The sequence below is a fragment of the Falco biarmicus genome, chromosome W (assembly GCF_023638135.1).
Source record: "Falco biarmicus isolate bFalBia1 chromosome W, bFalBia1.pri, whole genome shotgun sequence".
In the NCBI taxonomy this organism is placed as follows: Eukaryota; Metazoa; Chordata; class Aves; order Falconiformes; family Falconidae; genus Falco; species Falco biarmicus.
Genome location: NC_079310.1, coordinates 11,041,918 through 11,059,478, shown reverse-complemented (window position 1 = coordinate 11,059,478; position 17,561 = coordinate 11,041,918). Strand labels below are relative to the sequence as shown.

General features: G+C 37.2%; 1 protein-coding gene across 2 annotated transcripts in view; it reads left to right on the top strand.

Annotated features, from left to right (window-relative positions):
• Positions 1 to 17,561, top strand: part of ARK2N (arkadia (RNF111) N-terminal like PKA signaling regulator 2N) — a 56,214-nt gene that overhangs the window by 22,806 nt on the left and 15,847 nt on the right. For both annotated transcript variants that reach the window (XR_008819226.1, XM_056323246.1), the window contains exon 2: positions 2,289 to 3,105. Coding sequence is in view for 1 of the 2 variants with exons in the window: in XM_056323246.1 (XP_056179221.1) it covers positions 2,382 to 3,105 (724 nt within the window). In the remaining variant the exon portion in view is untranslated. The remainder of the gene's footprint in view (positions 1 to 2,288; positions 3,106 to 17,561) is intronic.

Below are 17,561 nucleotides of genomic sequence, written 5' to 3'. Positions count from 1 at the left end.
CAAAGTGCGTGACCCAAGTGAAGCTGGGAGCTGCATTAGCAGGTACAATACATATCCCACTGTGTAAAACTCTTGGCCAGTCATTCAGTAGTCAAAGCTGTGTTTTACTTACCTGTGTAATAGGAGAGTTATTTGATACTGTAAATTTGCAGATGAAATATGTAGAAATACTGATTTTATTACAGTATTGAGATGCATTTATGTCTCAGAACTTGTGTATTCATCTAGGTTTGATGCTGTGCTATGGCCTTGGAAAAAAATTGGTTCTTACATGTTATTTATTGCCTACATTAAATTGCCATCTCCAGAAATTCTTCTTTTAAGTTACTTTCAAGAGGGTTTTACCCAGTATTGGCAAACATTTTTCTTTATATGTTCCTGTATTTTTCAATATGTATCTTATTCTTTCTTTCTTTTTTTTTTTTTTTGGAAGTAAAATACTGGGCTTATTGCTTTGGGGTTTGGGGTTTTGATTTGGTGTGGGGTTTTTTTTCATGTTTAGCAGACCTAGAGTTGTCATCTCAGTCTTTCTTGTGTTGTCTGGTACTAACTAAGCTTTTTTCCTTAACTGGTGTTTCTCTCCCATAAATATTTGTACCTTGTACCATACAGCATTTCATTCATTAGCCTGAAAGAAGCATGAACTCTATTTTAGTATTCTTTAAAAATGAAGTTTCAAAGTGGGTTAGGGCAGACAGAACAACACTGAGCCTTTCACAGCACTTTTTAGAAGGAGGGAGGTAACCTTCTGTGCTGTAGCTGGAGCTGGGGGAAGCAGCATATGATTACATATATATAATTACAGGCAGATTGGGGGTGGTTCAGGAGACTGAGGAAGGTTTATCAGAGTACAGAAAAATCTTTGAACCATCTTTGCTTTCTCGTGCTGCTCAAGTACTAATTGCCCTTGTCTGCAGAAATGCATTTTTTTAAACAGTAGATTAAATCTCACTACTGCTTCTTGTTTACGCTTTTTTTGAAGTGCCATAAATTTGTTTACAATACTTCTCAACCCATAAACTATTTGTTCCATATCATTCACCTATAAGCGACTGTGGTAATGAAAGATCTTTATTCTATGTGGAATTTGAGGTGAAAATTGAGATGGAAGGCAAAGTGTGAATAATGAAGATAAAATGATAAATATTGATCTCAAACAAAATTTCCCTGAAGTTCATTCTGGTAGTTCTGGGTTGATAACGTACAAGTTATCAATCAGATAAATAGCTTGGGTTTTGTATTTGCACTGAAGCAATGCAATTTATTAAATTATAACTTGAAGTAAAATGTAGGATACTGGTGTGGGTGGATACTGTTTCTTGCTTGCAGCCCATACTATTTGGTGCTGTTTTCCTGGCAGATTTGAGAGAAACTAGGTCAGCCTGTAGGTTCTCATGTAACCAGGACTTGTATGGGAGACACTCGGGGAGCACTTGAATGGTGAATTAGATGCTCCTAAAAAGACTTTACATGACTCACCAGCATAGTGGTTCTCTGCTGAGAACAAATCTGTGTTACATGTAGCTAATGCATCTAAAGACATTGCCCATAGATGTCGTAAACCCCCTCTCTACAACAATTTAGTATTGCTTCATGGCATTTCTTGTAAATACGTCTTTGGTACATAAAAGCTACTGGCAGAGGTGTTCCACTGGCAAAGGAAGGTATGTGTAGTCTTGCTCTATAATGTTCAGCAGCTGCTCGGTGTCTGCTCAAAGTGACTGTATTTCTCCTGTGTCATGTTGGTACTGTGAGTCTGCAAATACCATAAATCCATTGTAATTTTATAAGGTTGAGGTCCTGTTCAACTGAAAGTAGATTTCTCATAGATATGGAAACTGAACTATATTCTGGTCTGTTCAGGTGGATGACTACGAAGTCTGGGAATTTTCAGGCTGGCATTGTTCATGCAGACTACAATTCTCCATTAAAATAGGTTTTAAAGTTCTAGGTAAAGAAGTGTAGCGTATGTTGCTTAAATGTATTGATTTACATTTTATAAAGTAAGAGTTTAGAAAGATTTTTCTTATTTTCTGATCTGGTTTGATTATTCTAGTGAGGTGAACCATGTTTAACGTGATTCCAGTACTGTCTTTCATGGGTGTGTAAAAGGAAGAGTAGTTTGGTGTAACTGGATGAGTTCACCAGGAAAAAGTAAATGAAGAAAACCAGTATGATACTGAACCATACTGTCTGTAATTGAAAGCAGTGAGTTGTTTAGGTAATACTGTGAAGAACAGGATTGAGTTATCTGGGTAAATTATTCTTGCTGTTTTGTTCTCGTGCAGGCTGCTGTATTGTTGAAGTCCATATCTGTTTCACCCGGTCTTCCAGACCACGTGCTCCATGCTTTGAGACCAGGAGGACTTTAGTGTTCTGAAATGAAGATGGAGGCAGTGGGAAAAGCAGAAGAACTTGTTGATTCAGAAGTTCCACCAAAGACTTCTGAAAAGCAAGAGACTGCTCCTGATGAAGATGGACTTATAGAACTGGAGACGCAAACTCAGAAAGATAACGTGCCCACTGCAGCAGACTCTGCAGTGCTCTCTTCGATGCCTTGCTTACTGATGGAACTGAGGCGAGACTCCTCTGAGTCTCAGCTAGCATCTACGGAGAGTGATAAGCCACCGGGTGGTCGAGTTTACGAGAGTGACTCTTCTAATCATTGTATGCTTTCCCCTTCTTCCAGTGGGCATTTGGCTGACTCAGATACATTGTCTTCCACAGAAGACAATGAGCCCTGTCACGCTGAAGCTGCTGTAGAGGGAGACTCTTCTGCGGTGTCTGGGGCTGCAGCTGGGAGGAAATCCAGGCGATCCAGGTCCGAAAGTGAAACTTCAACAATGGCTGCCAAGAAAAACCGACAGTCTAGTGATAAGCAGAATGGTCGAGTTACCAAGGCAAAAGGTCATCGAAGCCAAAAGCACAAAGAAAGAATCCGGCTCTTAAGACAGAAACGGGAAGCAGCTGCTCGCAAGAAGTACAACCTGCTGCAGGACAGCAGTACCAGTGATAGTGACCTGACGTGTGACTCAAGCACGAGTTCCTCAGATGATGATGAAGAGGTTTCAGGGAGCAGCAAGACAATCACTGCAGAGATACCAGGTAGAGGATGTTTTTTAAACTGAACTGTAACGCATCTGACATCGTTTCTCAGCTGTCATGCTAAATTAGATGAGTGACGCTTGAGAAAAACCAGGAGAACTGCAGCTCTGTGTAAATTTGAAGACTGCAGTATATTAACAAGACATGGGCAAATTTAAAAATCAGTTCTGTGGTTTCAGTGCACTTTTGCACACCAACAAAACATAGAAATGGTAAATTGGAGGAAGGACCATCTTTGAATTCTGGAATTTTCAGATCTTTTCCTTTGTAAGCCTATATTAACTCCTATCAGTGCTGTCAAATCCCATTAGATGGTGATGATTCTTAAGATAAGTGGCCATCTTTGCTTTAATATATTAAGACCACAGCTTGGCAGCTGTGTTGGAAATAACGTGGCATACCTCTTGCCTGTGTTACAGTAAGGCCCTGTTCATTATTGCACTTCTGCTGTGCTTTCAGCTCTCTGTTTCAGTGCATGACAAACCTACTTAGCCTTATTGTAAATCCTTGCAGATTGCAGCTGGTTACCTATTTTAGGACATAAATATGAATTTGTTTACACAGGTGCCCTGGCTATATCCACGCCTAAATTTTCAGCATTTCAGACAAAGCTGTTACCATTTTCTTATGTCGTAAGGATCTATAATTTCTATATTTTTAATTTTCTGACACATCCATGTTAAGATTGGAGGCAGCAAATTATAGGGGTCTTGTCATGATTCTATTAGCAAAAGAAAGACGAATTCTTCAAGTTCTTTGTCTGCTGAGTCTTTGTTACTTTATCAGCCCAAGTGCCGCGGACAGGATTTTGTGTGAATTATTTTTGCAGCATATTATACCATAGAACCATCATCATATGGCAATCAAAAATAAACTCGCATCAAAATAAAGGTTTTGGCTTGCCAATTTTTACTGGGTTACATGCCTTTTTGCCTCCTGTGCTAGAAGTCTTTTTGAGGATTTTTTTTGATAAATCTCAGTTTACACAGGGCAAGAACATTTAAAGGAAAACTGCAATAATTAGTCTGAAGTTGCTGAACTAATGTTTGCTTGATGAATTATTTAAAATATTTGCAGCAGATTTTACAAATAACTGTTTTAACTGACTTGATTATGGTGAATGATTCTGTCACCATGAGAACTGGCTTTTTTCCCCCCACATATTGCCAGGAAGCAGGTTGCACAAAGGAAGTTTATGTTTATTATTGGAAGGTCTGGGAAAGGTATAGTTCTCCTATAATTATTGTGTATTAAACTTTTAATAGAGATCTAAAATTATTTTTACCCATTTTGTAGTTAGTCAAACTTCTAGCTTTCATAAATTTGTGCCTTTTTATTTACTATATTTACACTTTGCTGGGCAATTAAAGCCTGGTTTAGAGCCTGTCAAAGAAGGCTGTTTCATTGAGTTTTGGGACAGGTTCCTCCCCACCCCCCAAAAAAACCCAAAACACACATAATCAATCCCCCAGGTTATATTCTTTTTTTAAGTCATAAAAGTACCTTGTGACCCAGAAAGGCACCACAGGGTATTTTCAGATCTGCTTAGATTTCTGACTTCCATTGCAGAGACCTGAAACCGCTCTAGGGTACTTTTTCTGTGTCACTAGACTCTTCTGCATTTGAGCTCTCTGTCTTAACTGTGAGATGCCTGCAGTGAAAACATCCCATTGCAGTGCACAAAATAACTTGATTATTTAGTGATGATCACACCAAGGCCAAATTTTACCTGCAATGCAAGATATGGGAGTGCAAAAACCGTTCTGAGGAACAATGACTTTTATTCTTATTTCATAGCTCGTGTATCATCTGCTTGATACTAAATTACATTTAAGACATTAAAAATTCTTATCTGTCCTTTTGGAATTAGATGCAATGCGTACCTGCCACATTGCGGTTTTCCTTTAAATAGAAACAACTTGGTTTGTGGGAAATGGTCTTCAAGTACAAGAGAAAAATATTCTCTAGAGAGGTAAGGACGAGGTTGGCCAAAAATGTATCCTGTGCTACTTGTGGGTTAATGAAGAAGCATTGTGGTCTTAACAGATGCAGCGGATCTGTGAGTCTGAGCAGGACTCCCAGCTCTCCATCACAGCAGTAGGTTCACATGCCATCTGCAATCCCTCTTCTTGGAACTGGCAAAGTACTTAGTTTATTTTTTTGGACTAGAAAGCCATTTTAGTGCACTTAGCATTACACTGTGAATATCCTAAAAACTTAGGGAACATGTGGGTAGCAAGTAATACAGGGTATCAAAAAGCATTACTGGAAACTCAGGCTGTGAGTGTCCTCTGTGCACGGTTAAAAGCTAAGAGGCTTAACTTGAATGTGAACATACAGTGCATCTGTCAGGAAGACAAAAGCATGAAAAAAACCTCTTGCCTTTACTTTTGAAAAGAGTCTGTACACATTGATGCAGAAGAATTTTACAGGTAGCCTGTAGTTCCCCCTGGTCTTACTGTATTTGGGCGCTTCAACTGTGTTGTTGGTAAACTGTCTCAACGCCGCCTATTATTGGGACTGATTTTCAAATGTCTGTTGCCTGAAAAGTAGCTTTGCCAACAGAGATACTCTAAAATTTTTAGTGACAAGTTAATGTGGCTTTCATGTATGAAGGTTATACCTAGTCTGGCCCTTAACCTTCTGTCGACGTGTGCAGCGTTACAGGAGGCAGTTCACTTGCACATGGTCTGCAAATTGAGGTGCCACGTTTGAGAACACAGTAGTTTTTCATGTTGTGTAACTAAACCTTTTCCATTTTAATAGTGCAGTTACTTTTTTTAAAGCATCCACATCACTGGCTCTGAAATGTTTGGCTAAATTAGTAAGGTAAGGAAAATCTTCAGTGAAATACATAATGCCATGAAGTTGGGAACTGAGCAGTTGTGCAGTAGTCAGGTCTCTCTGCTGAACACAAATGTAATGTGGATTAAAATACTGGCAGGCTTGTTTTTCTTCTCAAGGAATATTGAAGAGCAAAGAATTGAGGTCTTACAGGTGATACTTCAATACAAATATTGTGAGCTTAGTAGGAGCTAAGCACAATATGTGTTAAGTTATTCTGAATGTATTATATGGTGTTAATTTACACCTGAAAATACAGGTTCAGTCTAAACTTCATGGGTGCTACTGAGAATCTTTTCAATGACCTAAGCAGCCATAATCTTGGGCTCCTTAATTCAGGGAATGCCATGATTTTTTAAATTATTGCAGATGAAGACCAATTTCTTATCTTTTAATGATTGAGCCTCTCTGTTGGCATTTAGGATTTTACCATTCTTAAACACCAGGTAGCATTCATGGCATAAGAGGATGGTCTTTGAGTCCTGAAATAGGTTCTACTAGACCTGCTGCTGTTGAAAGTTTTTCCTTTATAAACAATCTGAAATTTGACCATGCAAATTACTCTGAATGAAACTGGCATGAGAGCAAGGCTGGAAATCAATATTTATTTCTGTCTAAACACTTCCTTGTAAGGAAGAGTTTTTACAAATTCAAATATAATATGAAAATACTGGCATTTCACTGCCATTGTGCTTTCTGCAACTCAGAAAAATCTGAATTGAAATAGGGGGTTTTAGACTTTCCAAAAATCTGTTTAAAAATTTGAGTACTGATGTTGAAAAGGTGTTGTAGCACACTTTGTTAAAAGAAAAAAATAAATGTTAATATGCAGAAATCCAAAGAGTGTGTGTGAGGGACTCTCAGCCAGGTTACTTCCTCCGAAGAATTATGCATAGATCTTGGATGAAGCATCTTGCAAGGAATTAATTTACTTGAAATAATTCAGGATGACAATAATACAGGGGTCCTCAAACTTTTTAAACAGGGGGCTGGCGCGGATGAAGTGGCAGGAATTCATCTGTGGCTGCTTGGTTTCCGCCCCCAACCCCTGGCAGGGGGGGCGGGGGAGTCTGTAAATACTGGGGCTGGATTGAGGACCCTGGGGGGCCGTATCCGGCCCGCGGGCCATAGCTTGAGGACCCCTGCAATAATATAACGGGGTGGGGGGAAATACTAGGAGCAATTTGCAGAAAGATACTAATTTGGAAATGACATAACTCAGAGGACTCCACCGTTGCTAATTAGAATGTAGATACACCGTATTGTCTTAAATTGTTAAGCTGTCAGACTTCCTAAATCAAATAACTTTGGATTTGGTTATTATTTAGATACTACTTAATAGTTCCCATGAAGAGATGGTGTTGGAGCACTTCTTAGGTGCTGTTTTGCAGGAGGTATTGTCTTGAAAATAAGTCTTGGATTTTGATGCCTTTGTGATTGCAAATTTTTTTACTTTTTAACTTGGTGTAACTTCAAAAACTATAGAGCTGTAAGCTTACAGATAGCAAAGGGGCCAATCAGATAAATGATAGCATTTTGAATATAATAAAAATGTGGGTTTAGGCTTGTTGTTCTTTAACCCTGAAGGCCACCAGTAAAGAAAAGATTGAGTAAGGCTTATTTTAAGGACTGCGAGGGAAGCACTTGAAACATTGATTTGCTGCAACTGTAAATTGTACTTATACTATGAATGATGCCTTTTAAAAATAGTGTTTCAGGGTAATATATGTTTCAATAAATAGTTTCTTCAGTTTACAAAACAATTTTGTCAGCTTTCACCATGCTAGTTCATTCTTGACTTTCAAAGCCTAATTAGGTTGTCTCGTGTATCACCATCGATAGTTTTTATTTAGATTGCAATTAAAACTTACTCAACATGTCTTAAAGCTGTCTAGGCTGTGGAAATCAGAAAGACTGCCATTTAGTGACTTGAACTTAGGATAAGATCCCTGACTAAAGACAAATAAACAGTATCATACTGGATGTTCAACATCAGGAGTATATGAACAGAAGAAATATTTTTTTCAGGGAGGAAAAAGATTGACTATACAAAAGGAACCACATTTTAGGAAAAAGGTATCATTTTACTTAATTACTTTTAGTTAAAGTGCAGTTGGAGGGATGTAAATTTGTTGCTGTAAAGGAATTTATTTTTGAGCAGAGGACCTGAATGCTGAATTTCCAGTCTGTCTGATAGGTAAAGAGATGGGAGAGAAGACTTTAAAAAGTAGAGGTTTATAGAACATTTTTGACCCCTGATGGGTAGTATTGCTACTGCACAGAAATAAGAGAATAATCCTGGGCTTTGTTTAGCTGTCACTGAAGGATTTATGTATACCTCATTTAAATATCTCCTAAAAAGAACGTAGTGTTCAAGTAATACTGTAATTTCATGTACCCAGTGAAATCCCAATACAGATTTAGTGCCTTATGTTTTTGTTAGTAAATATTTGCTTAGGTTGTGCAATGATTTCACTTATTCTTAGGATATTTTCTATTATTCTTAAGCTAGAGGATGCCACAGGTTTCACATTTACATATTGTAAGGTTCTGTAGCTGTTTTGTGTAGTTTAATGTGTTGCTTGTCTTGTTTTGGAATTACCTTAGGTAACCTTTATGTGTTTGGACAGCAATGCACATATTGTTTATTATTCCTCAAACGGGTATGGTGCCTCATTTTCTTGGGGTTTTATTGCTTCCTAGAGGATTCCTGAGTGAACTCTAAACTTAAAAATATAGATATCACTGCCTTTTCTTATTGATATGTAGAGTAAGATAATGAGGATGGCCTTCTCTTGCTGCTAAAGTTCTTCCTGATAATCCCAAAGCTAGTCATTTTAACCACCTTTTTGATGGATAGAAGGAAAGAGAAAATTTCCTTCCAATTTACACCCTATTTTCTGCCTTGCCTAGAATTAATGCTAGAAATACTGCCCAGCCGGTGGATCACGCGATGAAGGGCAGGCTTCTAGTTGGTGTGAGGTTGATCATTCCTGCATGTCCTGTGGATGACCATTGTGATGTAGCTGTGTCTGTCAGACCCAACAGAGGTTGCTTTCGCCCCCTGTATTAGCATAGCAGTCACCTATCTCTTCCCACGTTTGCGTGTCTGTGATGAGTATTCTCTTCATTGGTGTTCAGTGTATTTTCCAAAATTAGACAAAGAGCTTTGGGCTTGGCTACTTTAAATGCTGCAGTCACTGTATTAGCCTTTATCTCTGTTACCTTGTGTACAATTTTGTGTTTAACAGTCCATTATAAAAGGGTTCAAGTTTGTAAAATAACGCATAATTATTCAGGTTTATCAGTTAATAGTATTCTGAATCGCAGCTTAACAGAACTAAACATGTTATTGTATAATGTTTTGACACCTTCAATTGAATTTGAAACAAATTACAAGGGAACTGGTCTAATTTGGTTTATTTATCAAAAAAAGACCTATGTGACAGAACTGTTCTGAGAATTCTAGAATAAAAATAATTTTGAAGCCAAAATTTCTACTATAACCTCCAGCAAGTGTAAAATGTTTTGGTTGTTGTTGTTTTTTTGATGGTAATACTGTTGATTAATATTTGCTAATTACTCCCCCATTGTCATATCCAAGAGACACAATTAGAAAAGTTGTTTTCCTGAGTTAACATGCCTTAATAAACAGTGTTATGTGCTTACTTAATGATGTCTTATCAAATGGCCTCAATGTCTTTAAAGCTGGCTTCAGTCGTGCTGGGGGATCTGGAGGAGCGACCAGGGAAATTCCAGGATTGCTTGACAGGGGCACCGTGTGGGATAGGAACTACATAGGCAATATCCTGGAAGAGGCCATGAACTGCTTTGCTGAGATGCAGAGGCAGACAGAGGAGAAATTTCGCATGTGGATAGAAAAGCTAACCCGTCTTGACACGGATGAAGAAAGCAAGCAACAACTGGAGCCCAGGGAACCTAAAATTCAACTACTTGGCCAAAGAATCCCCCCTACCACACAGTCAGGGGCTTTCATACAGATGCCTGATAGCCAAATACTTTCACAGCAGTCGTTTAATTCTTACGTGGGCTATCAAAATATCGATGCTACGCTAGAGTTTCCAGCGACTTTTAATAACAATTTTCCACCTATCTTTCCAGAGAATGGGAATATTGCAGAACCTGATCTGAATCAATCATAAAGAAATCCATTCTTTGCAATCTTGATGTTACTTTGGATTATGCTAAAAACAAGGTTTGCTTTTCTCTTCGTATATGTTTGTTTTGTTATCTTCTTTTGGGTTTTATTACCATGGTATCATTTTTTTTTAAATTTATAGAGAATATATATGTAGTTTAAAAAACCCCACAGTATACCCACATGCATGTGCCAGCACACACATACAAACACCTTTAAAGGTGCAGGGGGAAAGCACCCTAAGCTTTCATCACCAAACTTTGGAAAATATAACTTAGAATCCTTGTTTAGCTACCCCAAAATCAGTAGAGCTATGTTTGTTACAATAGGAGCATTCAGAGTATTCATCCAAATGCTCTTTTTGCATGTTAAAACATTTATATAAGGAAGTAAGTTTTTTATTTAAACATGTAAAGTACCCTAGAGAACCAGTCTAAATACAGAGCCGTAACATTTCCTTAACTATCTGTTTACTCCCAAGTTTTGCAGCTTGAATGTGTCGCACATTAGTTTTTTCTTCTTCCTTTTCAGGCAGAAGTAATAAATAAGCTTACCCTAAAGATTTATCTATATGTAACAAATGTGCACAGCTGATTATTTTGTCTCCCATTTAATAGTTCATTTCTGTCCCGAGTTTTTATTAATGTCACTGCTGTGTTGCACATGGCATATTTATGGAAGCATCTGTCTTACACTGTGTGCTCAAATACGCCCATGTATACATATATATGTGTTGGGTTTGGGTGGAAGTCATCTCCTCTAATTTTAGGTGTCTAGTTTGCTGTTGTGTGGGCCTCCTCTGAGTCAAATGGAAAGAGATAAGCACCTACAGAGGGTACCTCCTGGGCAATGTCTTTCTCTTCCATTAGTTGTCTAAACCTCCCTTATATACAGTTTAGAATAGCCAGATTTTGGCTGAAGTTAGGTGAGATGAAGCACACCCAACTGCGTGTGCATGCATGACCTGCGCACACAAAGCACTGCTGCTTCCTTTTCTGTATATACAATCCAACTGCATCCTTCGTGCTGGAATAAAAATAGTTGTGTCAGTCCTAAGATAAGCAGCTGTCAGCAGATGGACGGAGCCTTGGCACAGGAATTAAAAGGAAGGCTTGACAGTCAGATTACTAAACACTGGGGTGGTCTGAGGGTGTGGGTTTCTGGTCTGGGTCAGACAGCAAGAGCTTCTTCTGAACCGTGTTTGAATACCACTGAAATCGTTATTGTGGGGGGGAATGCCAGTACATTAATTTCATTTAAATAATACAATAACTTGCTATTGTGTGGATTTGTTTATACTGATAGCTATCCTGAATAGGCAGGCTTGAAACTGTGATGTTTAAAGTAGGATTAATTTAAACTATATATTAGAAATCTCTATTTAATTCTTACTATTATTACTACACACAGGGATTTTTTGGTCACCTTTCCATTAAGGCCTTTCTTCATGTGAAGTAACTTCTCTGTAGCTACCAAAAATGTATATTTATCATCAGTTAGAACTTACTAAAAGTTTCTAATGTAAATGAAATCAGAATTCTAATGATGGAAATTGGAAATCTGCATAGACATAGTTTAAGTAAAGAGAACACTATAGGTCTCCTTTAGTGCTGTTATTTTGCTTTTTAAACCACAGTCCCTTTTTTTCCAATTATTTTAATGTAATTCCTTTTCTTCCTGTTGGAGGTAACCACTGTATCTTCTGTAGGTCTGATGTTTTTTTGGGTTTTTTTCTTCTCCCTGACGTCAGTGGGAGTTTTTCCATCAATTTACATGGCAGTTTGGATCAAACCTGTAACAGGAACTCAAGAAATGCTTTTTGTTATCAGTATAATACTAACACTTGTGTGCTAACGTTATTCTTGGCCCAGTCCTACTTTTTTTTTTTAAAGTACGTGATGCCTTCATTTAAAAAATTAGGTTAGAGAGCTGTGTTATTTTCAGAGTAACTGTTTGAAAGACTATGCAGGAGATAATTTTTAAGTACTGGAATTAATTCTTTACAGATCACCTTCATGCATAATTTTTATACAAAGTTTTTGATATGAACTTTTAAGAAAACTCCCTCGTCTGAATTTGTGTGCATTTCAGGTAAAAATGCAATGAGTTACTTTGTTTGATTGCAGTTTAATAAACTTCTTTATTAAATCTAAGATCCTTCAGGGAAGATTATTTGCTGATATAAAAAAGATCTGATCCTTCTGGTGTTCATAGATTTGATATATATATCCACACACACCTTTATGGCAATGATAGAGCAGCATATTTTAAAGCATGACAACGTTACAAGTCTTCCCATGCATGCAGAAGCGGCATTTTTCTGTGACTGGTTTCTTTTAATGTGTTGAGTCACTTAACTCAGTATGTCTGTAAGCATGCCCTTAACCTTTTTTATAAAATAGTATATATGGAGCAATTAGTTATTTTGAAACAAATTGTGCAAGGAGATCAGTTGAACTTATTTCTCTCTCAGGCTTAAACACATTTATGTATGGATCTTGTAAATGGATACTAGCTTTAAGAATGTAGTCAGTAAAATTTCTGCCAATCTTCAATGTCTTGGTTAGGTAATATTTAAAAAATATTTTAAAATACTGAAATCATTCAATGTATTAATGGATAAAAATTTGGATTTGGTTACTACAGGCAAAAATTAAAAACTTTCAAACATTTTTATCCATTATTGTTAACTGTTATTTTCAATGCAAGCAGCTGTGAAAGAACAAGCAGAGGGTTACAGCAGTTGAGAGCATACAGAGTTTAAAGCTGTACTCTTTCTAGGATAAAATTATTCCAAGGCACCCAGAAGACTGAGGGGGAATAGTTCATATTAGATATAATTTTAACTTAAATTCCCCATAAAAGCTACCTAGTGTTAAGAACACCTGTGCAAGACCAATGGTTGTAAATGGTTTTGTAAATGGTAAACTTTTATTTTCTTTGGTTGCTTTTTTCACTTGCCTCAGCTGGAACCAGATCTTCAGCTGTCATGGATCAGCTGCTTTAAAATGAATAGCATTTGTTGATTTACACAGTTGAATACCTGGGTCCACTAGCTTGTTTTCCATGTGAAGTAGTATCTTTCTCCTTCTAGGAACTGAGAGGGGAATCCCACCTTTCTGTTGTTCAGGTGTAGTATAACCTACCTGATGAAGGATTTTGCAGGCTGTGCAATTAAACAGGAACATCTCTCTTCCTGCTTTGTATTGTGAATTTGAAAGATGCAGAGCACTGAAGAAATCAACCTTCAGACACTGATAATGGTAATGTGTCTGTATTTCAAACTGGTGTGCAGCAGCCTTTAGCATCTCTTTGAGAAAACAGATTCCCAGTATATAATTTCAGATTTATTTTAAATTTTTTTTTCCTCCTGGAAATATTTTTGCTATATTATGTAGCTGCATTGAAGTTTGTTGTGATTTCCATTATAAGCTCTTATTTTCAAAGGGCTTTGACTAGAAACTTTTCAGGGAGTTAAAATTTCTTCAGCTGAAATTTTAACAAAAATTTTAATCTCATGCATTCCGTATTTCATTTAAGCAGTCTGGCCTTATGTAAGACTATTTTAAGATTATCAGAAGGAAACCCTTCTACTTTCCAACCCGAAGATACATTTTTGAATGTACATTTATGCTCACATCTCAACAAATTACTTCAAAAGCACCAAAATTAACAAGTAGAGGAGAGATCAATAGTTTTGCACAGACATGGAGAATCACAGATGATAAAGTTTCTCTAATTGCCCTAGGTCTTATACTTCAGAATGAAGTAAATAAGTGTTCTAGTTTCTTTAAAGAATTTTACATTATGCTTTGAAAGATTAAATGTATGAAGTCTAATCAGCTGATGTAGACTGGTGTAATTCCAGGGAAGATGGTGCCAGTTGAAACCCAACTGGCCTGTTCAAAATTTCCTATATTGCCATTTTTAATATTGAATTATATGTTTTTAATGTGGCAGCTGTTTCTGCACGGGAGTAATTGAACACCCATATGACTGCAGAATTGGGATTTAGTAGCAGGTGAAACACAGCTACTTTGTAAGCATTTTCCATGCCAGTGCAAAAGAAATAAGTCTTTATACAAAGGCTGAATTTAAATGTCACTAAATGTCAAACTGACAGTTCAGTAAATGAAAAATTAAAGGATCTGCTCTTCGAATTTGACCCTATGTAGCAGTCCTTGGAAGTCCAGGGGCTTCAGTGTGCGGTGTTTTTGCAAACCTGGCTGCAGGTTCTTCCCCAGGCATTTGTGCTGCTTCCCTCCCTCAAGTGGGCTTTGGAGAGAAAGGTCTTTAGGAAATCCCACCCTTTGCACATTTTATCCGAGGGTTTGGGGGTTTGCTTCACGTGCTTCTGATACATTTGAATTTTCAAGTTTTATTTAGAAAAAAAAAATTAAGGTAACATACAGCATAAATCAAATTCAAGTAAAGGTAGTGAAACTTTATTCAGTGTTTCTACTGCAAAACAAACCTGAGCAGGGATTAAAAAAAAGAATGAATCATAAACCTTTCAGATATACTGCTCTTCAGTGTTATTTTTAACAGTATTAGGACAAAATAATTCAGGCAGAAATATACATATCTATTTTTTTAAGTTCACAGTGTCTTTTAGTATTTTTGCTGGTTTGCTAGGTTATTTTATCTGAGCTGCTAGGGTTAAGGCTGGAGGACCAATCTTAACTTCAATGAAATAGAATTATATTTGGTGGTTGTTTTACAAATTGAAAGGTATTTATTATCACTGATTTCTCTCATTAATATATTTTTGTCTCTTCCTATGTCCACATACTGTAAATCTTTTAAGTAATATTTCAAGGGCATTAAGAAATTAAATCTAGCCCTGTTAAAACCAGTAGAAAATTTCTGCTAATCTCAATGGAGCTACCATTTCACCTGATTTGAAATTGAACTTATTCTGCAGTTTTTAGTCAGAGGATCCTTCAGCTGACCTTAAGGAGAGTCTTTGTCTGATGAGTGTGTGTAAATCAGGCGAGTTGAGTAGACGTTTTTAAAATAATCGGGGTCTGCACTGTGACCGCTGCAGTTACATTTGGAAGCATTAGAACAAATGCGCTGTGTAATTTGTACTGTAGAAGCTAAAATATTCAGGCTGACTGAGAGAGATGGACAACATTACCTTGCAAAACATGAAGCCAGAAATCAGTCTTTCTCACAAATTTTATTAGTCTCGTAGTGTTAGGTCAGCAAAATGAAGGCACATGGAAAATGGGCTGATTAAATTAGAAGCGATTTTAAGCGCTCTGTTAAATCTCGCAGGCTGATTGAGCCAGGGGTCTGGTCTGGGTCTGGACCATCAAAAGTTCTGCATCAATGCTGTATCACTCCTCCCATGGGAAGATGCAGTTTGTACTTGCAAAAATGTGATGTTTTCTGGAGGGGTGCATATGGGGTGTGTGTTTGCCTGCCTTTTCCTAATGTAAGTTGTATTTATGTCAAGATCTTTTCTTCTTTTAACTGTCATAGCTATTATGTAAGAGTTGGGTGTGATGGTTTCCAAAGCCCTCCTGATATGCTTTTGCAAGTAAAACTGGCGGAGAGATCTGGCTAATATATCTGCTTCCATAATCAATGAATCATTAGGTGGCATCAGGGAAGATAAATCCTATCTGAGATACAAAGTGCATGCTGCTTCCTGATGTTTTCAGTACACAGCCACGATCCATGTGCCTTTGCTTAACGCACAATGAAAAAGACTTTATTTAGTTCTTTTATATAATTTGGTAAAACAAATCCAAGATATTTTCCATCTAGTCATCAAAAAGCCTGAAAGAATGAATGTTGATCAGCAAGACTTGAATTTTTGAGATCTTTTTGATGCGATATATTAAAAATGATCCAGTCTGAGAACTAATTTGATGATGTTGTTTTGATTGTATTATTTTATTATGGTAAAACAAACAAACACAAAAGCTTTACTGTGTGAAATGAAGGAAAATGTGAGGAAAGTGGATTCATTGGTAACATTTTGTTCACTTTATGGGTTTAGAGAGAATGTTGTTACACTACTATTGTGGGGTTTTTTTTATTGTATTTACAATGTATTCTTTGCCTAACCCTGTAAATTTTGAAATCTAACTACTGTAACCTGGAATAAATAAATATAAATAGTAATTGTTTCATGTTGCTAAACAACATAAAAAAGCACAGATCTTCTGCCCCCCATCCTTCTTTGGGAATTGTTTTAGGGTTCAGCTAGTTTACACCATTTTGAACTGCACATACTTTATGAAACCACATCTCTGGATCATGTATTAAATAATACCAGGTTTGTATGGTTTATCTAAAAAAACCCCAAAGTGTTGCTTCAGCCTGTAGTCTTGTATGTGAAGCCTTTCTGTTTGGATCAAAGTTACTGACGAGTCTACTGTAAAAATATTTTGGAAAGTCACTTAAGATGAACATTCTAGTTTTTGGCACACAAAGTAAGATTATTTCAATGACTGTAATGACGTGCTGCTCTTAAAATTTATATGGGTATTGAAGTCTGTTCTGTGTTTTGCTTGAAGTAAATGGGAGTTATCTCTTAAATTTAAGTGTCAAGTGTAAATGAGGGCATTCTTTGATCTTTTATTATTTTTAAATGTCTCTGTATTCTCTTGTACTGGGACTGAGAGAAAGCAGTGCCTGCATTCACAGTAGAGGTGTCAAGGTGAGGCTGGAAGAAGCCGTGTCTCCTTGGGCTTGCAATTACCTGGGAGCCTCTGTGTGTTGCCTTTTTAGTTTTTGCACGTTTCACAAAAGTATTCCTAAACACTATTTATAAATTTATTAATAATTTACTACTTATATATGGCTTAGTAATTTGAGGGGAGTGTGTTGGGTTTCTGTTTTGGGTGTGGGGTTTTTTTTGGTTTTTTTTTAGCAAAGCAGAGCTCCTCTGCTTGTTAGCTTTGAGCCATCTGCAAATCTCTGCTTGCCTCAGTTTCCCCCGTAGGCAAAAGGGAGGTTAATGACCACCTGAGAGCACTTGGAGATCCACTAATGGAAAGCTTTTTGTAAGAATAAAGCACTGTAATTATTATTGCTATTATTATTATTGTACCTGTTCTGTGTGTTTTAAAGCTTAGGGTGACTAACACCTAAATAAGGCTGTGTCTCCTCATTGCAAAGACACTGATGACTCCAGAGGGCAATTCAGACCACCAAAATTAGGCTTTTAATTTTGAAATTATTTCAGTCAGGATAGTTCTCTGGAGATTACAGTCTTTTTCCACTACTTGGAGAGAAAATATAGTGAAGTTTAAATCCTATCCTTGAGGCTAGAATTCATCTTACTGAACTTCAGCAGTGTCAAAGTTAGGTGCCTTGGCTAAGGTAGTTGTCGAAGGCCTTTGTTTCGTGGGGAAGGAGGGGAGATAATGATGCTCCAGTCTGAGATTACATGACCCTGAAGTTCCCCTCTCTGGCTACAGTGGGAGGGAGTTTAGGT